The 24,525-nt window shown below is 37.9% G+C and overlaps 1 protein-coding gene across 1 annotated transcript in view; it reads left to right on the top strand.

Moving 5' to 3' along the window:
* GTF2F2 (general transcription factor IIF subunit 2) overlaps window positions 1-24,525 on the top strand; it is a 79,787-nt gene that overhangs the window by 45,372 nt on the left and 9,890 nt on the right. The window contains exon 7 of the mRNA XM_064408739.1: window positions 24,040-24,139. Within this exon, the coding sequence (XP_064264809.1) occupies window positions 24,040-24,139 (100 nt within the window). The remainder of the gene's footprint in view (window positions 1-24,039; window positions 24,140-24,525) is intronic.

The raw sequence follows: 24,525 nt of genomic DNA on the forward strand, positions 1-24,525 counted from the left end.
GGTACCTCCTCTGCTCCTTAAAGGCTCTGGGTGGAAAAGATGCTAGTTTTAGAAATTAATCAGAGCATTGCATTTTATGGAAGACTCTTTCATTCTCCAGATGCCTCAGATATTAATACAAGACACTGAAGCACTGCAACAATCAATTAGTACTCAGGCACAATCCTGAAATGTTTTCCAAAAGGGAGGATATTGTGCAGCCACCTGCTAATGCTTGAGTCTGGGATGCTTTTAAAAAGGCTTTTGAGTTGAGTTCAAATTAATGCCATAAAATGGAAAAGACCAGTAAATTACTTTCTTTTACTTTAAGTGAGAGATATAATGTAAAATTCTTGGAAATTCACTCATCTCGTCTACTTAAACTCACTTTTTCTCTTGAATCATCTGGATAGAAAAAAATGGGATTGCCATTATCAAAGGCCAACAAATTATACTTAAGCTGCAAATACAGTGAAGGAACTTTAAAATCATATGAGGCTTATTTACACTTCAAATCAAATGCAAATAATTTTCAGTAATATTTTTCACAAAAGCTCTTCTACAGGCTGTTACTTCCCACAGCTTGAAAGAAGCAGGAATTAATACAAAGCACCCCTACTGGAAATATTTATGTGCATTCATGTGCATACACAAATGTAACGATTTCATATAAAAACAATGGCTTGCAAATTCTTTGTTCTTTCCATGCCTTCATTTAAATACAGATATGTATTCCATTATATTTAAATACAGATATGTCTGCTTATGGCCTTAAGAAAAACATGTGCTTCTATTTTAATTCAGTTACCATTGCAAGACTGACATGATTGTGAGAGAATGAGGTGGTTTCTCTTTGAAATGGTATTTAATTAACAGAATATGATTTAAATGTCAGTTCTAGTGATATGTAAGTCCTGCAAGTATTCCTTCCTTTCAAGTCTACATTGAGTTTGAAATTTTCAAGCTGCTTTTTGCTTTTTAATGAAAAATACTTTTTAACTGAGCCTTGTATACAATAATTATGCCATTCCTGAAGTCTGTTATGATGTTTTTGCTAGACTCTTGCCTCTTTTGTTTATATTCAGTAGATTTGCCTGGGATTTAATCATTATCATTTTGCTATCTGGGATAATTCACTGAAAATTTTGCACTGTGCACTAAGCCAGTACCACCATTTGAGGACTCAACACAAATGCCTCTGTGCTGGTAGAAAGAGTATTACAACTCAAATCTGTCTGTATGTTTGTTGAATAGTACAGTGAAACTGTTGCAGGGCTGATGTGCTTTATCCATACCTGAGACTGAAATGAGATTTTTTTTCTGAGCTGACCTTGTACCTTGAGTGCTGTGATGACCCCAACAGGAAAGCACAAAGAGTGCTCATGGACTCTACTGCTTAGTTCCTCCCCTGCTGGCCCTGGCAGAAAGCTGGAACTGAGGCAGCTTTGTGACAACTACCAGTGATCATTAAGGTTTAGGGTCAATGTTACTTTAGTTTATAATTTTGTGTTTGTTTCTTCTGTAGAACACATAAATGTGTGATAATATGCATATTCAGCACCTGAGGCAAGGCAATCCCCAGTATCAGTGCAAACCAGGTGATTGGGAGCAGTCTTGTAGAGAAGGACTCGAGAATATTGGTAGATGAAAAATTGGACATGAGCTGGCAATGTCAGCTCACAGCGCAGACAGAAAGCCTCTCACACAGGAGTTGTAAAGATCTGGTTTTGCCTTGAAGTGCTGTGTTGCAGGTGACTGCTCCGTGCTTTCCCAGTGCCTCACAAGAAGACTGAAGTGTTCAAACCCAAAGTTAAAACGGATAGCGCATCGCCTGAGAGTTGTCAGCTTCTCCTGTTTCAAGTTTGAAAGCAAGGTATAGCATAAAGTAGTAAAACTTAGAAAGATTATATGCCACTACTTGAAATTAAAGCTTCCAACAGAGTGCAATTAATATAGCAAAGCCACTAAATGGAAATGATTAAAAAGATGCTCTCATCTTCACCCAAGTTTCTGACATACCACAAGGCTGATAATGTTCTGCACTGCAAGTGGCTCTGCGTGCCTGAATTAATATCCTGTTGATGTCCAAACATATTGTGTTGGTAGGTATTGGTATATGTTACCTGCTTTATCAAAATTATTTAATTTTCTTTTCTTTGGGATCCATTGTCTCTGCTAGGATGTTGTAGCATAAGCTAGCTAAAGCCATTTCTAGTTGAGCCATCTCTGAACAGTTTAGAAACCACTGTGTGCACAGACCAGAACTTAGGTTTAGAAGGTGGAGAAGGACAGTAGTGAAACCTATAGGAGCAGACTGATTGGATTTGGGGTGTTTTGGACGACAGACTTTTTTTTCCCATTGATCGCTGTATGTGTCTTCTTTTATATCCTACCTTCCCTTCCCGCATCCAGGGTACTTTTCTCACTCAAACTTTAGGTGTGCTTGATGCTTCTGGTGTTGTCAAGCACTCAAATACTTGCTGGTAGGAGTTTAGGGTGGCCCTTTCTGACTAAGGTGTAGTTGCAAGTTTATCCAGGAGTTATCTTCAGCAGCAGTTTTAAAATATAAAGAAATTTAAATCTGTGCTCAACTCATTACAGTGTGTTCTATTGATAATTTATGTTTGATTTTCCAAATGCCAAAGATTGCAGACCTCCTGTCTTATTAAAGTATTAGTCCATCCTCACAGACAGTTCTGAGAATTAATTATGCAATTCCAAAAACACCTGCCAGAAATTAACAAGTGCAGGACCATCTTGTAGGTCTTGGGCACACTGAAACAGTAACTGAGGAAAATGTGAAAAAACTGGGTCCTAACCAAAGTTAATGGCAATGAAGTCTCTGTGTTAGGTCATTGAACATATTTTTTCAGGGATATCTGAATAACCCCTTTCTTAATGATAGTGGCAGAATCAGGAGAAACTGTACCCTGTGACTTGCAATATAAATTTGAATTACTGCCTTGCTGTTCCCTCAGATTGTGTATGTGTTCTTGAGTGCTGACTGAGACCTTGCCAAGGAGGAAGATAAAGAAGAAATAGGAATGAATTAGACAAAGAAACAGCTCACCAAAGAGCTTTCCTCTGTTCCTTCTGCTCTTGGTTGTATTCAGTTCTGAGGCTTTGTGCTGCATTCCCACCAATAGGCATGGGGAAATTAGGGTTTTTTCAGGGTTCATTTTTGTTTGTAATGTAAGGTTCTGACTTAATGATTCCAGTCTGCACAAGCAGAGACACTCAGGCTTCTGTCCTTCTTCAGAACTGGTTGAAGTGAACTCTCAGGTTAGAGTCAGTCAGGACTGTGACAACACCTTTAAGGTGAGGAATCTAAGTGTAAAAAATAGCTTAACACAAATCCTTATCTTCCCATGAACTTAGGCACCTGTTGACCCTTAGACCATCATGACTGTGACAATGCAACCACTTCAGATATAAAATAATAAGGAGGTGAAAAAAAATCTCTTTCAAAATGGTTCAGATTTTTTTAAAAGGTGTTTAGTTGGACCTAGAAGTAATGATACAGACATTCTGTCTGCTAAGTTTATTTTCAAAAGTTCTTGTGTCATATCTGAAAAGATCCTAGCAGCAGTGTTATCTCCAGCAGTGTTAACTATAGCTGTTTCTGAGGATAAAGAAAGCCCTGTGCTCAAAACCTGTTACAAGGTTCAATATTATCTGTATCATAGTTCACACAAATTTTTTTCTAATTGGAAAAACAGACAAGAGGAACAGGAACACAAAAATATCCATGGCCAGATTTCTTTTTGTAAAAAAAGAGAAGAAAATCCCTGCATTCTGGGATATATTCTGAATTGTGAAGTCATCTTGAAAGAGAAATTTCGCTGTATGTGAGTGTAGGCGGGAGTAGAAAAATATGTGATAAAAATAGCAGACTACATGAAAATTAACACCAATATGTGGATGCATACCTGAAGATGTTAAATGATAATATCTGAGAGAGAATTGCCCTTTAGATCCGTATTTATATAATGCATTTCAAATTAAAATTAAAAAAAACCCCAAAAGACCTGTATATGATTTTGAAATTACATTTCAAATAATTTCTTTATTTTGAATTCTGATTTCAGAATTCAGATGTTTGCTTCTGTTTTGACTTTGGGAACTGTCTAGAAAATAAATGATCATTTTAACTATTCTGCAGTTGGTGGCTCATGTTGACAAAGAACTTTTCAACAAAGTCCACGAAAACTAAATACTCTTTCTCTGAAGTGAAATGCAGGGAATAAATGCTGCATCCTGAAAGTATGAAACTATGATCAAAATACTTAGAGCATTAAGAAATCACTGTATTGCAGAAAAGACTTAATAAGATGTTAATTCATCAAAATTATGATTTTCAAAACAAGAGAATATTTTTGTAGGCTCTCATGAAACACATCTATAGATACAGCAAACAATTTTTTTGTGTGCCATGTTTATAGCATTGGAAGCAAAGGATATATTTTGTAGATTGACAAAACACAGAACTTCATGAGGTTAATTTGTACTGTATAAAATAAACTCTCTTCTAAGTCAGTATGGTTAAGCAACTGGGAAAACCACTGATACTTATATTGAGCACTGTTTTTTAAATCTCTCGCTGTACCTAATGTTGTCAGAAAACCACACTTCAGATGTGCTCTTAAGTATCAGTTGGTTTTGTTATTATCAGCAGGAAGCAGGAGCAGCATATGTCTGTGGGAATGCAATTTATGATAAAATACACCTAATTAAATCTTTTGAGGATTTATATTCACGCATGCTGTGAAACTGAATCATATGAATATTTCTTAATAAATTAAAGCATCTGTTTTAAATTTCTAACTGTGCACCTAAACCTCATTTCCTGGTCTTTATACCACAAATTTAAACTAACATGAAGTGCACTTTATTACTGCAATATCGACCATGAGAGGTACTCAGGGCAACTTGGAGAGAAACACCTACAGCGTAGTTATGCTGCCACATATTAGAGTAGGAGTAATGGTGTAGGTTTTATAAATTGATGCTTAAATCAGCCAACCGGAGTAGATTATTAAAGCTGTTTTTATTGCTATTTCTTCTTTTAACTCCTTTTAGCCTATTTTCATAATAGAAGACGAATACCCGATGTAGTATCCACTCTAGGGGTAAAAAGTGCTTCTCACAATTTGTGGGATCTTAGCAAGTACAAACCTAGCAAATAGATCTGCGAGATTTAAGACATTTCATTGCAGTTGTACACAGTATTTTTTCCCTCTTCTCTGTCCTGTACTCTTTTTTCAGATTTGCCTGGTCTGGTACAGAATGAATTATCAGTTAATACATCCTTTTGCTGCTTTAAAAAATAAAAAACCAACTTTGAATATCACTTAGATATTAGTTTGTACTCTGTGGAGGTGGTTTATTGTATAGCATTTAGATTTTTTTATTATTATTTCATTAAGCTGTATGTAAGTGAAGTGCTAGGTGAGTAAATGATAGATGTTAGCCACAGTGAGCATATAGGTTTTTGTTCCTGACAGGCCTGAGAGCCAATGCTTATGGAAAGTGAGCTATTGTTTTGTGTATTCAGTGAAGTCTATTAGCTGCTGCATAGTCTGTACTTATGTTATGGAATTTGGCAGAACATGGATTGGAATATGGCAGTTATTTGTTTAATTGCCTTATAGGCTCTTAAAAATCTAAGTTGTTTTCTATTACACTCTACTTTGTAGTTATAAATGTGCATAGTACTGCTGAAATAAATGCTTCACTTGCTTCAATTACCTAAGCATAACATTTGTGTAAGTCTTGAGACTGACTAAACAGAGGACAATAAATAGTATTGTACTTTTGTCTTCTGTGTATTTATTGAGACTTCAGCTGTATGAAGGAAAGTAAGACTTGTGAAAGCTGCATGAAAAGCAGCTGCTTGGTCTAAACAGACAGTCATTCATCTAAACTGACAAGAAAAGAGCAAACAAATGATAAACTGATCTATTATTACTATTTTCCAACAAAAATTTCAAACTGTAAATTATTTTAATATAATAAAAAAATAGTTCAATATTATATGTAAGGAATCACAGGTAAAGCATCACCAGCTTTAATGAATCCAAGCTATCATATTGTAGCTGTAGATACTGAAGTTAGGAAATAAAACAGCAGACATACTTTATTTGTGGTTTTATTTCTCTGAAAGGGTCAGTAAATTCAAATGAGTTTATACACCTCAGGGACTTTCTGGTCCCCAAACATCTGGGTATGAGCCTGGAACATGGCCCTTGGAAACCATAACCTCCCTTATAAAGGAATAGAACCAAATGAAACATATGTAATTAGTGGTGTGTTCCAATCTGTACATGGGCAGCTGTATGGTTGGTGCTATGTAAATGCTGCAGCAATGAACATGAGTAATGGAAATCAGGAATTGCCTAATTATGCATGAAATAATTTGAAGATTATGGGCAGATCCATTTCAGAAGCTGATGAGTGAAGCACAAGTGTCCTATGTATCATCCAGAGAAGATGAAGAAGGGTTATAAGCATATTTGCCCACATGTCACATGTGCCATTATTTTAATAAAAGAATAAACATATAATTCAAGTCTAGGATTTAGGAAATCTGTTATGTGCAAAATAGAAGTTATGCTTGGTATGGATATCTGAAACTTGCTGAAAAGCAAGTGCACAAGCTCTTACTGAGTTCAGAAAGACCAGTGTCCTTTTTGGAAGCAACGGAAGCATCGTGTTACGTGATCAGTTTAATTATTTGTCAAGGTCTTTTGTTGTATTTCTGTGTCTGTATAAGAAGTGACTGATATACAAGGCATTTATTTAGCAAAATTTAAAAGGCAGAATTCAAACAATGTTGTGAATTCATGTCATGCTGCACTAGCCAAGTAATTACTAGGAGCTTTTAGGGCTTGGTCCCTAAATCCTATCAAATTGAGGAAGAGTTCCATCAAGTGCAGCAGTTACTAAATCAGCCCATTAATGGTGGTGCAGAATGCTATGTGTTAGCTATGTTTTGTGATCATAGAGTTTTTTGGTTTGCCTTTTCAATTCTATGCCCTTTTCTAACGGGTCTGCTTTTTTTCCTATGTAAGCAAAGATGATACTGCCATAGTAGTGAGGGATTTTTCCCTGAAATAAAATGCAATGTGGAGGCCACCCACTCTGCAGCGCTCCCTTCAGAATAATAAAATGTTGTTCTGTCCCCCAGGTGCTCTTCAGATAACCTGGCTTCTTACACTGGCTTGACAGTTACATCTCTTCTCTTTGTTAATTGCTATGAACACAAGCAATTGCCCTGGACTAAGTTAATGTCAGAATAAAATAAATTGAACCTGGCTTTCACTTCAGTTTTATGTGTGAATTGAAAGTCGCCTGTGAAAGGAATTGAGGCTAAAAAGAGTTATCTGCTCTGAGCTCTCGGGGACCAGGCAATCAGTGCACCCTGCCTTTTTTGCCTTCTATTAAGATAAATCAGTAACTTCATTCAGAGTATAGGCATCTTCCTTATTTCGTAAAAAATGGTGTTTTGCTTTGGTTTTGTTCAGAATTTTTCTGAAGCTAAAGATTGTTGAAGTTTTGGCAAAATGCAGGAGTACTTTCAGTTCATTGCAATATTAATAAAGAAGGGGAAGAAAAATCGTTTTTAGAGGATTTAAAAGCTAGACGACAAAATAATTCTTGTTCAGATACAGCTTCTTGCTGCAGCAAATAGGAGCCTTTTACAAACAACTCCATCAAAGTAACTCAAGCCAAGCAGCTAAGTAGCCCATCTTTAAGGAAGATGAAACTCTAGACATTAAAAAAGCTCAACAAAAACCCCATAAAACACCCCTCAAGATTACAAGAAAGAGATACTTGAATCTGTCCACAGTTTCTGTTCCTCATTGAATTATCCTTCACAATGCCCTATTTTGACATTGGATGGAGATTAGAGTGCAATAGCAGTGTCATGATGTCCACCTACAAATGAAAGTGTCTTTATCTAAGAACGCCAAGTAGACAAAATTCTATCTGATGTCCCTCTCCTAAGTGAAGTACAGAAAATTAGTATCTTAGGAAGGCTGTTAATGGACCCCTCCTTTATATTTTTTGGTTATTTTTTTCCTCCCCATTGTGCCTTTATTCCTTTTTGAAGAAATCCTTTTTTCTTTAGGAAATTATGACTTCTTGATTATTCCAAAAACTCTTCCAAAACCCTTCCAATTATCTGTCGTCTGTTTCTGTCTACATTTTCATTCTTCATTTTCTCTAGCTTTAGGAGGTGGGCCTATCTGAATGTCTGTATGGATGTGTAGGGTTCCCTGCTTGAGGCTATCCTCATTAAGTCATGACTATGTTACTTTATTCTAAAAAATACACTAACTCACAAACTTTTTTTTGTAGTTCTTTTCTATCATGGGCGTAAATATCCAGGTTTGTCATGTATGTTCATCTTGAAGAAGTAATTTAATTTCTCTGCAGTTTCATTAGCCAGCAGGAATAAATGTTTCACTTTTTTCCTCTTTTGACTGGTTTTGGCTTAACTGTTTAGCTTGCATTTTATTCCAAAGTGGTGCCTCTGTGTTTATTGACATGGTCATGGCATGGCCCACTGGAGTTTGTTAATACTCTCTGTAATATGCCTGTACCCAAGGGTCTTAAAAGGCTTTGCACTTTTGAGTGGTCAGTTTTGTGCTGTGATTTGGAGTGGGGATGTAGAGCTATGAAGAAGCTGACTAGTCCTGCTTTGGCAAGTGAGCTGATGGTGCTCTTCTGCATGTCCTGACAGAAAAGCTGTGGCATGGTCACTTCCCAGTTTCAGGCAAAGACCAGGTTCATCTTATTTTCCTTTTCATCTATATAGGTCATGTGAGATGCTTCTTCCCCTGCAACACTCTGAAGTCAAAAGCCTTGGTTTTGAAATAATACATACTCAACTCAGAAATTTTAAACAGCTCCAAATTGCTGAACTTCCTTTCAGTTTTCTTCTATATCTTAGACTTACTTCCACATTAAGATTGCAGCAATATAATGCCTTTGTGTTTTTGTATTGGATCCCATCCTTCTCTTAAGAGGTACCTTTGAGCAGAAGCTAATTAAATCTACACACGTTTAGCATGACATTAATTTTTTTTCCCTTATCTGCAGCAGCTGTTTATGAAACATGATTACTGTCCCAGCAATTAATATTTCTCAGGACTGTGAGAAAAAAATCACAGCAGTGTCTGATGTGTTTTTCTTTCTGGAGTCTCAATTGTATTGAGCTGGAGTGAGTGCTTGGCACATTCAGATCTTCAGACCTGCATGGGGCTGTGCTTAGTGGCACAGAGCAGGCTGTGGGTGCTCACTTTGGATGCTGGTGGGAGGGCATGGCAGTGGGAGTGCCTCTTTCTGCTCAATGGAAAGAAGGAGTGCTTGTCTTCCCTCTTTTCATGCTAAATCCAGCTCACTGTGCTTGTCCTGTGATACACATATCTCAAGGACTGTTGGGTGTTTAGCAGTCATCAATAAAGTTACTTTTTGGGAACCCATATGCACTTTCAGCACGCATAATACTCTGCATCAAGAAGTTCAGCCATTTATTTACAAATTGTCTGAGGAACTGCTTTCCTCAATTTGCTGTGGATTTTCCTGTGATTTAATGCCTGCTACTTCTGGTATTCACATCATACAGTTGTTCTCTATTCCTGGACTGCATGAATTCATACACCTCAGTCATACCTTCATATCTCATTTTTTAATTTTTTGGCCCTGAAGAGTTCTACTCTTTTTTTTTTTTTTTTCTTAGAATGTAACTTGTTACATTCCTCTGGGCATTTATACCAGGGAATATTAGTGCCCCAATAGTTCTTGTTTCTTTTATTGTCCTTTCAGAGAGAAGACCACAATTTATAATGAAATACTGTTTCATTAATTGCAGTTGGTATCGTACCCTCCAGGAAATAACCATTCTTGCTGCTGAGGATACATGGAGTAATAATGGTGTAATCTCACCCTGGCTTCTCAAGCTTTTTCCTCGGGTTCATTTTTGCATTGCTGTAATATCAATGTGCCACAAAATATCACACCAATGTGTCAGCCTGATTTTCCAGATGCTTGTAAGAGGAGTCTTGTGTATGAGATGTCAGTGGCTCTAAAGTCACCTGGCTGGCTGTAAGGACTGTGGATGGTGTTGGGAGCCAGCTGACCTGGGAATGCAGAGCTCTGGCCTTCTGAGCAGCTCGCATAGCTGCACTGTCAGAGAGAAGGTCCTGTAGGTGCTTTGCCACTCCCAGAGCTGGAGTCTAATGTAGATTTTGTCATTTTTGTCACCATAGCAAACCATAAAAATGGCAGTTATAAAATAAAAGGAATTGCATTAATTTCAGTCAGCAGCTGCTGAGGATACTGGGAAAGCATATTTTGTTTTGGGAACATCATGTTTGGATTTCCAAAACAAAATTTTGCAGGATTTCTGTTCCATGAAAACTTCAAATGTTGGCTTACCTCCTGATTCAAATCTGTTTTTTTTTCTTGAAAGCACAAAAAAAACATGTAATAAAAATTCATATTTCCAGACAGCCCTACTTAGTCTTCAGCTGAAAGATTTTCTTTTTTTTTCTACATCTTATTAGTAAGAAACTCTATTGCATCTACACTTTTTGCATTAAGTATTTCTCACATCATTGCAATGACTGTTAGTGTCCCAATGTGCTGCTTAAATTTTCTTTTGCCTAATTTAGTTTCATTACTTCATTGCACAGCCTTCAATAACCTAAGTGCTTTTTTGTTTACGCCCTTGACATTCTCAAATGATGATGCTTTTCAGCCATTCTGTAGCTAAGCTATACCTATTCGTCTTGTGGGCTTCAGATTACAGAGTAAATATGCAGCTATGGAAAATACACATTCTCTAATGTATATTAGTAGAAGCAGATGGTGCAATCTGTTCATTGATGGAATTTAGTTTCTAAAACTGATTTCATCTGGTTTGCAGCAAATACCGTTCCAGTACCGTCTGTCATGGAACAAGTACAAAGAGAGATGTCCCATTTCAGTTTGTTTGTATTTCATTGCAATAAAGTTTATTTCATGTGTTACATGGGGTGTGGCATAACAGAACACCTCTTGTATAAGTACCTTGTTTCAATGCACAATACTAAGTTGTTCATTCTTTGGTATTTTTATATGTTACTATTTTTCATTGGCCCTTTTGTATTACGAAGCAGCATGCTGCTGGTCCTCTTTGTAAACCTAGTTTTCATGCAGCCATTAATAGAATTTGAACTTGAGAAGAAACAATGGACAGTTATTTTCTTCATTTATCAAGTGGAGAGGAATTTTAAATTAATTATACCAGCATTTTGCATAATTTGGCATTTTTCCCATTGTGAAAAATAAGTTTCCTGGTTTCTTCAGAGTAGAGGATTTTCCACAATTATGAAGGCTGTATAAACTGTTTGTGTTCTGCTTCTGCTAAGCCAAGTGTAGAAGAGAATACAGTGCATAGTACCTGTTGTCTTTGGCTCAGAGTTCCTGTGGTCTCTAAAGCAGGAGGTACTTGGCCTGAAGTGCTGAATTGCCATGGAGGTCTTGAGGCTCTGTATAGCTGGAGACACAGGCTTGCAGGGGCAGTTTTCTTCTCCCCACTTAGCACAAAATGTTTGCAACTCTAGCAATAAAGAAAGTGGTAGGTAATTTATGTTTCATTTCCTGTTGCAGTGAAGGATGTGTGAATCCTCCAAAGTCTTGTGGAGCTATTAAATTAAAGGATGTGGTGAAGCAGAGCAAGTAGTCCAAAAAGTATTGCAGAAATAACATGATATAAAAGCATCTGTTAGGAAAAAAACCTGTTGGGCTTCTTACTTTTCTGAGTAATTGCTTAACTGTTCTCTATATTTAAAAAATTAAATATTTGCTACACCTGGTTTTTTTTGGGGAGATTTTTAAGTGAATCTGTTATCCAAGTTCATTTCTCTAGAATGTCTTAACCTTCTCTAGACTTAGAGCTAGAATTTAAACATTGATCTCCCATGGAATTTTAAGCTCCAAACAGCTTTCACAACTTTCACAAAAGATTTTTTTTTTCTCTTTTCCCCTAAAGATGCTTCTAATTTTGTTTTTGTACAAAGCAAATAAATAATAACAACAAAAATTATTGTCTTTCAAGATGATTATGTAAACCAAAATGAACTTAATAGGAGACATGTCAGTAGAAAAAAGAACACTTCTTTCATCTAATCAAAGAATGGCTTGGGTTGGAAGGGATCTTAAGAATCACGTGGTTCCAAACCTCTTCCATAAGCAGGGACATGTTCCAATAGAAGATGTAGTAAAATATTAAGTATATGTGATTTCCCATGATTGTTTTTGGAAGTGTACCATATATACCACTGAAGAAAGAGCAGATATCCAGCAGTTCACATCATTCTGAGCTGACCTATATTGACTGCTGTGTGTTTTCTGCCAACAGCAGTGTGTATTGTTGAGTCCAGAGAACTTCTCCCATTGATGTTAAGTGTTTTTAAAACATTTGTAGCTCTAAATATCTCTAATACTGAGCTAACTTTTTATAAAATTACAATTTTTTTTTTTAGCATTTTTAAGTGTGGTGGGTTAACCTTGGCTGGCTGCCAGATGCCCACGCAGTTGCTCTCTCACACTCCCTCCTCATCAGGGCAGTGGAAAAAAATAATACAGAAAATATCATGGGTCAAGTTAAAAGTAGTTTAATGGAAGAAAGCAAAGGTTGTGTGTGGAAGCAAAACAAAAATGTAGATTTAATCTGTGTTTCCTATCAGCAGGCAATGTCCATCCACTTTATGGGAAGCTGGGCCCCAGTGCACATAGCAGCTCTTCAGAAGAGAATGCCTTCTTAAGGAATGTCATCCTCCTCCTTTCTCTTCCCTTTTATTCCCTGAGAATGACACCGTATGATACAGGGTATCCCCATGGTCACCTGGGGTCAGCTGTCCTGGCTGCATCCCCTGCCAACCTCCTACCCACTCCAGCCTCCTGGGCCCTGGGGGTGTTGGTGCTGTGTGGGTGCTGCTCAGGCACTGCCGGGGCTGCTGTGGGGAAGGCTCAGCCCCTCCCTGTCAGATTCAGTGCACTGACGGACGCTGTTTTATGCTGCCATTTCAGAAACATTCCCACACTGAATGAAAAACTACAGAAGTTTTGGGAAAACTGATACTTTTCTCAGTAATAATGGTTTCACTGTTTATTACTATAGTAATAACGGTTTCATGTTACATTTCATGTTTGGATTATGGACCAACAAATTCAGTTCATGACAAACCAGTGAAATTTATGTGGAGCATTTCTTCTTGTATGTATGCATTTTTTAAAATTGCAACCTTACGTTTAATTAAGGAACACCATGCAAATTAAGCTTTAAAATACAATGGTCCTGAAACTTCTTTCATGACTCTTCCCCCCCTGGCCCCCCCCTTCCCTGTGGAGGACATACTCAACCAAATTACACATGAATGGAGTCTGCTTTCACACAGATTTTATGGAAAACCCAATTATCCAGCTTCCTGTTGGGGAAGCTAGACAATGTTTGTGCTTCAGCCACTAACTGTTTTTGGAATTTGTCATGGCAGACAAATCTGTAATCAAATCTTTGGGGTTTTTTATTTAATAACAGAATAGGTATGGCTTCACAAAGTCTGGGTGAGTTTCTTTGTGCTCACAAATAAGATGCACTGTTCCGAAAATCTCTAATTAAGAGAATACTAATATAGCAGACCTTAAAGTGCATGGAGCTAAGTTTATATCTTAACCAGTAAGCTCTATAGGGTGTGTTCCACATATGATCTTCTGAACTACTAAGTTTATGTTGGTTTCTTTGAAACAAAGGCTGGCTTATTTTTTAATTTATATTTTTCAAATACAAAATGAAATCTTAACACTTTCTGGACTTAAAACCTAGTCATGTCCTTGTTGTGCCTTGTGGTTATCAGTGTGCTTTTTAAAGAAAGCTATTTTGAAATGACTTTTGAGACTTGTTGGTTTAAAGCTATAGCAGAGCTTGAAGATGAGTCTTGAGCCACAGTCTCCTGATCCTGAAGGTATTTTCACTTTACTGAGATCTTTTATTGGGGCTAATGGTGGTACAGCTGTGGCTTTGATAAGCACCACCCTGAAAATGATGCACAGAAGGCAAGTTAAGGCTTTTTAAGAAAATAACATCCAGGTTTGTCCTCTGCAGCAGCATTTCAAAGACCAGACCTTGAGGAGGGTGATTCAAACCAAATTGAATGATGCAGGGCTGCTGTAAAATCTTCCTTCGTGACCTGGCAAGCAGGAGTGGAGTCCAGTGGCAGGTGACCCTCTGGTGGCCCTTTTTCCCCATTGCCATCACCTCCCAGCTGCAGAGCAGCCCTGCAGCTCCCAGCCCTGTTCCTGCTTGCTGGGCTCCCTCCACTCAGCTGGTGTCTGCCTCTGGCTTTGCTGCAGCTCCGTATCCTCCTCCTCTGCTTGTGCGAGCACAGTTCCCCCTTGAACAGGTGAGGGACCTCCAGCAGTGATTTTCCAGTGGATAGTGGATGTGGGCAGGTGTGTAATATATTGGGAGAGGGAGCTGGGGGAGCACTTGTTTTGCAAAATAGGAGGAGGTAAAATGTAATTAAACTATGTGAGCAAATGCAGCAGAGCAGTAGTTCTGTACAATTATCAAAGGAAATACAATTGGCTGAAAGAATGATGGTCGAAGTTTTAAAAAATCTCCAGTTTTCTGATTTAACTGATATATCTTTCAGTCTGTTCTGTGTTACCTCTTTTTTTTTCCCGTGGCTTGCAGGAGAAACTAGTAAATTTTCCACTTTGGGGATGAGCAAGGCTGTTTTTTCACATGGACTGAGAAGAATGACAGGTTTCTTTCCTCATTTGCTTTGGTTTTTATAGCATAGGGTTTCTAGGGTTGCTGAACCTACCCAGCTCTTCTTTTTAACTTAATGCTGGTTTTGCTTGGATTAAACATGATTTCAGAGTTCAGTTAAAACTAATTTCATTCTCTTTGCCTGCAGGAAAGAGTGTTGGGTGGGTTAATTCAGCAGTTCTGTGTGAGCTAATTCTGCAGTTTAGTGCTACCATATGTTTAAACCATTGAACAGCAGCTGAACTGTGCAAGATTCCCCTCTAAGCTATCAAAGGCAGTGTGCAGTCATTGGGCATGTGCAGTACATTCTCCCAGCACCTGCCTTTCAGTGCCCTTTGCAGCAGTTCTTGACAGTTGTTTCCAAGCACATTTTAACTGAAGGGAGGGGTGGGGCCTCAAAAAGGTGTTCTTGCAATCCAGCATTTTAGGGTCTGCAGGCTGAGGAGGGAAGAGACGGAGAAAAACCTTGAGGATTTGAGCCATCTAGGTTTTCTAGGGAAGCAGTCCAAATGTTTTCCAGATTGTCACAAACTGTTAAATTGTTTACAGTAAATTTTAACTGGAAGATCCCCAATTGAGCCAGATGCCATAGCTGTTTGCAGAACAATCAGGAGAGTGGTGAAGTATTTGGGAATTGGAGTTTTAGAGATGGCAGCATCTAGTTGGAGGCAGAGTGCTGGCAGCTGTAACTTGATAAAGACATTTTGCAGGAGAAGGGGAGGAGAGGTTCAGATTGAAGAGATGTAGCTGAGGTGCTGTAGGGATTTTTTTTTTTTTTTCATTGAGGACTTGTAGCCAAGAGCCTGCCTCTTTCTTTCCACCTCCTTAGATGTGAGCAGTTTCATTGTGGAGTGAATTGACTGAGCTTGTAAATCACCCACACTTTTACCAGTAATTGAAGAGCTAGGCCTTTCAGGGTATGGTAAAGATGTTCCTTTTCTGTCTTAACAAACTAGTTTTTAAAATTCTCTTTTCCACACGATTTCTCTATCTGCAGACTGACAAGAACTATTTGGCTTTGTGTTGCCTGGACCTAAAAATCCCTGTTACTTTTACCATTGATTTTAAAACAGCTCCAAGCACACTAGATGAGTTTTGTCAGGAGAAGAAAGATTATGTAATTTTGAGACAAGTCTATTTTTTTTTTTTTACTTTTAAAAATAATAATTCAGAATTTAGAATTCCTCTTCTAAAATCTGAATTGAAATCCTCTCTAGCATGTAAATCCATTTGTTGTGGAGAAATTTGAGGACTGAGAAAAATAGGAGCGAGAAAGGAAATTGAATCTTTGAAAATGGAAATGAGAAAGGAGACTTTATTTGGCTTTAATTCAGGAGCTAATATTAATGTGAAAATCAAAGGGCTGGGCTTTTTCTCTCTTGCTTAGTTTGCTAATGAGTCACTTTTCCTAGATCGCCTTCTCTACTATTAGTAATGGGCTTGTGAGGCTGCTGGTGCTTCCCCCGGAGCCAGGATCTGCTCCATGGTTACTCATCCCTACGGTATTTCAGATGCTGGCATCTGCCTGGGCTGTACAGACTGCAGTGTCCAGTGTCAAAGGGTTGGCTCAGAGGCCTGTGGATCATCACGTGAACAAACCCAAAAGCTTTTCAACCTACTTTTCCCCCTTTCTTGCTGTTTTTCAGGAGTATGTGCACCAGACTCCTGCCTATTCAGCCATTCCTATTGTGTTGTCCTTCTCTTGCAGCCTCTGTGTTGCCTCCCTCTCTTTTTCTATGTGGGAATGATCTGTGTCATGTACATTTGCATGGTTCTTTATAGCTCTCTCCCCAAAATCTCACCTGCATTCCCATTTCTCCTGGCATGTTGCCTAACTTTTTGTTTGGTGTACCTTATCACTCTGCCAGTCTCAAACTTTGTCTCATGCCTGTGGTCAAGGTACCCTTACATGCTCCAGACAACACAAATGGACATCCAGGTTTTACTTCATCCTAGTTTTAGTCCTTTCTGTCACTGGAATAAGCCATAAGTATAAGCACCGTGATATAAAAATTTACTGTGTTTTAATCCACTTAAAAACTAAGGTGAAGTGCCCCGAAAGGAGCTACAGCATGTAACTGAGCGTGCATGGATGCACTTTTACCCTGACTTAGTCCTCAGGGAAGACCTTGCCCTTTAGCTCTGCTTCTGCTTGTTCTTGAAGTTGATCTTATCACTTGTGTTGGGCAGGAAACAGGGCAGAACAGAGATATTTGTGGTATGTGTATTAATAAGAAAATATTGGAAGTGTGTCAGGAACCAGTAACAGAGAGTTCTTTTCCTTTTAGGCACTAATTGATTGACTACAATGACATTTTTAACAGCTGCAAAGCTGCAAAATTCTCTGCTCTTCCAGAGTACCTGAATTGTAATAAGGAAGTGTTCATTTCTTTGCGGTAAATGGTAGGACAAGAGGAAACAACCTCAAGCTATGCCATGGGAGGTTTCGATTGGATTTTAGGAAACATTTTTTCACTGAAGTGGATGTCAAGCATTGGAACAGGCTGCCAAGGGTAGTGATTGAGTCACCATCCCTGGAGACGTTTAAAAGGCCTGTAGGGACACTTTGGGACATGGTTTAGTGATGGATTTGGCAGTGCTGGATTAATGGTTGAAATTGATGACCTTTTCCAACCTAAATGATTCTGTGGTTGGTTCTGTGATTTTCTATCAATCAACAGCCTAAACAGTGCTGAAAGGGCATTTTCAGCTGAGGGGCAAGGGGGTGATGCTGTGACCCAAGTCCTGACCTAAGTGCTCCTGAAAGGACAAGGAGACTGCAGAGGGGTGAATGGGAATCTCTGCTCTTAAAGATATCTGGTCGTGGACCCTTTTCACTGGAAAACGGGGTGGGTGCTGTGTAAAAGGGGGAGGCAACAAACAAAACAGAGACCCAGACCTGGACAGACAAACCTAATGGAGGCAGGGACAATAAGCAAGTTTTGTCAGCCACACTAATGGATAGGCTACTTATAACCTCATTTAATGTAGAAGATACCTCTGAGGTATGATTCCTTTTTGAACTTAGTCTCAGATAAAACTCTTTCACCTCGTCCTGTGTGGACCAGGCAATGCCAGAGCCTGACTTCATCAGTGTCAGAATGCTTCCAGTGGAAGTATCTGTGGATACACATGAGCATGATTAAAAATATCTGTGATGTCAAGCAGATGTCACAATTTTTTCGTGCTAATTGCATTAGTGCATCATGTAACATGTTTAAAGTTGTGCCTCAAACAAATAGAGAAACTTATTCAATTATATCACTACTAATGCTAAATTGGGTTTTATTTTATCTTTACATTGTTTGTTCACACAAGCTTAGCTGAGGTTTTAGTCATTTGCAATACTAAGATCAGAGAGGAAAACTTGGATTGATTTTAATCAGTTATTCACTTTTTGTCAATACAAAAAATAAAATCCATAAGAAATTGTTACTTATAGTTGAATTGCCATTTATCTAATCTGATCTTCTGTACTGGAGGAAGATACAATTATGTAGAATTGGGAGTTTTCAGTTGTGACTGTGGTGCCTGTCTGAGTATTAGACATGAAATTGTCATATATTCATATGATTCATTGCTTATCCTTCAACATATATAGTTGAAGATGTCGACTTCAGAAAAATCTAGTATCTGAACACATAATAATTACAGCACTTTTCTTGAAATGCCAGGGTTTCAGGACTTAAAATTAGTTATAAATCATATCCTGTATTAATAATCTGAAACATGTAGTTATTTAATGCTGGCAAATGCGCTTCTTAATGCCATTTTCATTCAGCTCATGCTCTTCTCTGTCTGCCTGTCTAGTCTTCATAAATGGGGACAGGCTCCCTTTGCTTTGACTGCGCTGGAGTAACACTGAGTGTCTGAAGAACAGTGGATTCATCCATGTGATGGAGGCTGTCATCCGCCTCCATGGAACGTGAGACAGTAGGGCTCCTTGCAGTGAAACACAACGTGCACAATTTGCATGTTGTTCTTGTCTTTGAGAATATATGACAGATTGTTTGGTGTGGCAACAGATTGTCATTCTTATTATTAGATAGTGCGTGCTTTTACTGGTGTGGCCATTCTAGTAATTTCCTGTGTTGTTTGTGCTTGAGCCCTGCCATGGGGCTGTTTTAGCAGAATGTGCACCACAGGGTGCTGAAGTCCCTTAGTTCTCACAGAACTAGTGAAACTTTTTAAGTTTCAGTATCTTATAAGCATGTTCATCTCTTGTTGATCATCTGCTTACTTCTTACATTACTGCTATTCTTACTTGGAGGGAAAGTAAAAAGAGATGCTGCCTGAACTTCAGCAAGGTGCAGAAGTCCAAATGAACAAAAGAAGAAGAGGTGTGAGGCTATATTGTTGCATTTACTTTATTAGTTTGTTTTGGATTAGATTCTTCAGGATGTACCTACTTCTGTCATGTTTGGGATACTTAGTGAAATAAGGAAGCAAAGAAAAAGCTTCATGGCCCATACCAGGGATCATGAAACTTCAGTAATGCAGTTGTCAGTGCCTGGTTCTAGTACAAAATTACTGAGTAAGGAATGATGAGAGCGTCAGTTCCCTGGTATTGGACTGGAAACTTCTGTGGGCAATCAGAGAAAAGCTACAAAACTGTGCAAAGATGGAGAGCTTATGTTTCTTCCCCTCCAAAGCTTTGGGCAGTGGGCCTGCTCTCTTCTAGTGCATCTTTGCTGGGTGTTACTGCAGAGAGAGAAGAAACACAACTTTTCCTTTTTTGCATCAGTAAGGCTGACTCCTTACTTACTGTTGCCCTGTGTACAGATAGCCAAGCACAAAAAGGTGCATGAACTTTCCTCTCCTATCTGTAAAATAATTTCTTTAGAAATGCAAAGAATTCGAGCCCTGGCAGTGTTTCTGATTAATACCTGTTCCAAATCTTTGAAACATTTGTTTTGTGACAAAAGGTTAATCACAGTAGATTATCAGTTCTAAAGGTCTTTGGTTTATTTTTTGTTGCTGAAAATTACATGTATTTAAAAAACAATGAATATCTCTTCCCAGGAATGTACGTACTGACTTCATCTGTCTTCTTGTATGAGCTTGCTACCTGTTGCCAAGTCCTATGGAATTATTTCCAGTCTGTTTGAATGGTTTTTTCCCCTTATTCAAGTATAACCACAATGTCAAATCAAAGCTGCAGTATGAAATGTGTTTTGCTGGGAAATGACCATGGTGAATTCGATGCTGTGCTGGTTGCTTGCTGTATTTCAAGGTGGAAGGGCTATATTTGATCTTGGGGGCGGAAGAGAAAACCACAGTGTGCAGGCTGGTGGCTGCTCTGTTGCTAATTCATTGGCAGTTTTGGGGAAAAAATATCTGCATTTTCTCTTTATTTTTTTAGGCCAGATATTAGCATGAAATATGGCTCTAACTATTGCAACAAGAGATCAGTGTAAAATTTAATTCCTTGGAGCTTTGTGTATCATTCAGAGCTATAACTAAGTCTTTTAACTCCTGCAAATAATAATAAAGAGTAATAGGTAAAAAGCCACTGCTCCTTTAAATCAGTGTCACCAGTGACTCAGAATATCTATCGATTTTTTTTCTTTATTCCTACCAGCAGTTTAGCTTAAGATTCAGCAGGTCCACTCTGAGAAAATTCTGCATAAAGCACTGCCGGATATTCTTGGTTAATACTGCTTTTTAAATTCTGTTTAAGAAATTTTAAATAATTAAAAGTATTTATATTTCTGACATGTTTAAAACATCTATCTAAAAGGCTAGTACAATTCCCGGTTTATAGCTTTTGTTTTGTATTTTTGAGTGTATAATTACTGGAATGTATAAATTTATATATTTAATAAAATTTTTTCAGACAACATCTATGCAAATTTTAAAAGTCAGTTATATTCCCCCAGTCATACTACCCTCTGAATATAACAGAATTGCAGCATGATTTTGAAAAACACCCAAACAACCATGCTGTATTTTCCCTGCAGATAGTGTCTGTATCAACAAATCATCTGGACAAAATGATTATGGGCTGTTTGTCTTTACCCTTTGTAACGCGCTAAGCAAATTTCAGTGCTTCATCCCCACGTGAAGCACTTGCTAATTTGGTGTTTATACCATGTTTGTCAGTCCCTGTATTCATGCATTTTTGTGAGGCCAATTCCAGATATGCATCAGCTATTATTCCACCTGAAGCCCAGTGGAAGGTAAAGGAAGGTAACCTGAGGCTCTGTGAAATCATGAAAGCTGCAGAAAAATAAATCGGAAGGGCAGCCATTAGGGAGAAGAGCAAGATGCATGTGTAGAATAAAAAGCTAATAAAAAGCTTTGCCTCCTGAGTCACCATGCTTCCCATATCAATTTCCATATTGGCATGTGGCCACTGCTGTAATTGTTTGCATTAAAAAGTAGTATCAGGAATGTAGTGTATTTTTAGCTCTCACTACAGCAGTGAAACCAAAAAAAAAAGGTTAACATTTTACTGTAAGCCAGTTTTCTAAAGACCCTCTGAGATCTGCGAGATCTGTCTTTGTAATTTGGAAACCTTTGGCAAGAAATATCAAAGTACAACACAAATATCTCTGAAATTCCAGAGACATACATTTGTGGCTCATGTATTTGTTACTTGCTGTGTATAGATCTTTCTGAAGTCTTCTGTCGTTTCACAAACAAGCTTAGATGGTCCCTCTCCATTTTCACTTGGTTGGCTTTCATTCTGTTTCCTAAGCAGGCGGGTTGTTTTTTAGATTATATGCTGGAGGACTTTACTTGTTAAATGCACTTCCATCGGCCTTTGGAGGGAGGCCTCTGAGAAGTGTATTAGCTCTCTTACACATTTGGTTTTCTACTGGTTTGGAAATTGAGAGGTTAACATAAAAGAGCCGAAATGCATATCCTGCATGAGGAGTGAAAAATATTATGAAATAAATTGCTAGTGTACTTTTGTGTAAAGAGCAACTAATTTAAGGAAGCTGCTCTGAATGGGGGTTGAAATTTCTTCCAGTGTAATTTTAAAGTGCCAGATCAGGAAGACGCCTTGAACATGAGTGGTGTCTAAAGTCCATGGCTAACAATTCATCAGGGGGGAGTTCTTTGGCTGTGTACCTGAAGAAACAGAGATATTGTTAGTTTACATTGTAAAGAGTAATGAATATAAAGCCCAGTGCAAGGAGGATTAATCATGAAGATAGGTCACTGTTGAATGTCTGGTGCTGCCTGAAAACGTGACACCATCTGATGTATTTAAGTATTGTTAGGACCCTGTGCTGTAGCTGTTATGAGAAGGACTCTGGCGCTACATTGCAAATCAAATCACTTAATCTGGTGCACATGAAATTGGTGCAGTGGCCTTGGAGGGGAAGAGGGTGACAAGAATTCCCAGTTTGTCTCATGAACAGGAGCAGTATCAGTAAATGGGGTGAGCAGGAAATCTCCTTTATGAAGGAAAAATGGGGGGAGAAGTGATATGAAAAATAGCTAGAATACAGGAGAGGAAGAACTGGAAAACTCCCCAGATCAAGCTAATTGGAGCATGATGAACTGGAAAAAAAATTAAAGAATTAAAGCCAAACTATGTAAAAATTAAAGCTAAAATATTTTAAAATTTAAAAAGTCATTGAGACCAAAAAGAAAAATATTAAGCAATGGGGAAGTAGAGAAAAATATAGATTTATAGAAAAGATAGTGATTTAGTTTTGGTCTCTGCCTTTTGTGAAACATGAGTTTGGAAGATCTTTGGTAACCAGATCAAGAAAATCATTAAAATCATTTAATTAGATTGAAGGCCAAAAGATAAACTCTTGTGATAAGCACAAAATGTTCACTGCTCATTTACCTTCCAATTGATTTTCCTTCTTCCTTTTGCAGACTTGTCTTTTTTCCTGTAGTTTTAACTACTCTTAAGCAATCATTATCTCATACTCTAAATTTTTATGATATAAAGATTTGAGAGGAAGTAAGTTTATCTATGTATAAGAAAAAACTGCCCCCACCTACTGTCCAGCAATACCAGCTATGAGGGGTGATTTTCTTCCTTTGAAGTTTCTACAACTGGAGAATTTATTTCTTGATTTAATACTTCCTTCAAATGTAATTTTTTTAAGTTGTTCAGGTGTTAACTCAGAAACATGCTGAATTTAAATTTTATCTTTTTGGGTGTAAATGATATCTTTACGAAAATAAATCAGCAATCTCAAACATTTACAGTTGTTTTTAAAGATCTGTCAGTTTTGTAATTTGTATGTTTTACACTAGAAAACATGCAGTTATTATTTGCATTAATGTCACCATACTAATTTTTGTTTGGAAAGAAGCAAGCATCACTGTGCATTTATTGGGCTGTGTTATACTATGTTTAGTGGAAGTTGACTCCCTGCCTACAAGATGCACCTTTGGAAACAAAACTGCTTCACTGATCAGAATCAGATCACATCAGATGTGCCATAAAGCCATTGCATCTGAAAGGCCATTGTCCTGTGCTTTTTTAGAGCTTGGTTTCTTGCCTCTTCATTTCAAGTAGAAATTCTTGAGTGCTAAATCTGAATTAAATGGAACATTCCCTCTACATCAACACACAGAAGCTTTCAATTACATAGGGATGAGCTTGACAAGATATCCTCAACTAGTGACCTTTTGAGAGTCTTTCCCAAAGAGAATTGAAGGTCACCTATTGTTATCTGTGTGATAGAGAATTAATTGCACATTGATTTGAAGCTGGATAGGTTTTTCTGTCTTCATGTCTTTATAATGCTCTTAAAACCATTATTTGCACTCTCTTACTGCAGTGTAACGCCAAAGGAAAGGTCACAGAAATTTATGTTTTTACATTTCAATATCTAAGAGAAGATTGGTTATGGGTTACCAGAGTGGATGAAAAGCTTTTTTCATCCCTCAGCTGGGTAAGCTGTGAGATTCTGCATTCATTTGGGTTGGGTTTGATCTTTTTTAAGAGCAAGGACTTTTTTTCAATCTGGGCATTAGGCTTTTGCAGTGAAATTTGTGCTCAAGGTTTGGTTTTAGTAACTTCTCTTCAGCTATTTGATTTTTAGCATTTCAGTATCTTCTGTAGAATGCAGCACCCTAATAGTTCAGTGTCCTTAAGCAAAAATAGAGTAGGAAGTACTTAATCCAGAAGAGTGCATCTGTTTTGCCTTATAGATTGTTTGCAGCTGACCCTTGATAATGACTGGTTCATAATTGCAGATTTTTAGAATTGACTTTGAGTGTGTGCTTGTCTGAATTTTTTATTCTTGTTTTCTTTTTTGTAGATTACAGATAGAAGAATCTTCTAAACCTGTAAGGTTGTCACAGCAGCTGGACAAAGCTGTAACCACGAACTATAAACCAGTGGCTAATCATCAGTATAATGTAAGTAGCTTTTAGTATTTTCCCTTCTTTTCTTCAGGAGGAATTTGGCTTAGGACTCCAGCACTGCTCTGCTGCTGTCCAGCAGGTCTTTTGCTCACATTTGGCCACTGTCTTTGTCAATGCTCTGTGTCACCTGATTTCTCCTTGATTTTGTCTTCTGGGGATCTCCTTTCTGTCTCAAGACCAGTATCACCCTTGGGGCTAAGGTCTGCCAGTCGTAACTGTCTTGTGTTATCTGATGGAGGGCAGACACCTTTACCCAGCCCTTTTTAGTGGCTTTATTACATTCTTCGTCTAATATTTTTTTTAATGTAATTTTTACATTTGTGGATGACAGGCAGTTCTGGCTTTGTGCTATGAGATGTGGAAAGGCTCTTTTGGGCCAA

The sequence above is a fragment of the Passer domesticus genome, chromosome 2 (assembly GCF_036417665.1).
Source record: "Passer domesticus isolate bPasDom1 chromosome 2, bPasDom1.hap1, whole genome shotgun sequence".
In the NCBI taxonomy this organism is placed as follows: domain Eukaryota; kingdom Metazoa; phylum Chordata; class Aves; order Passeriformes; family Passeridae; genus Passer; species Passer domesticus.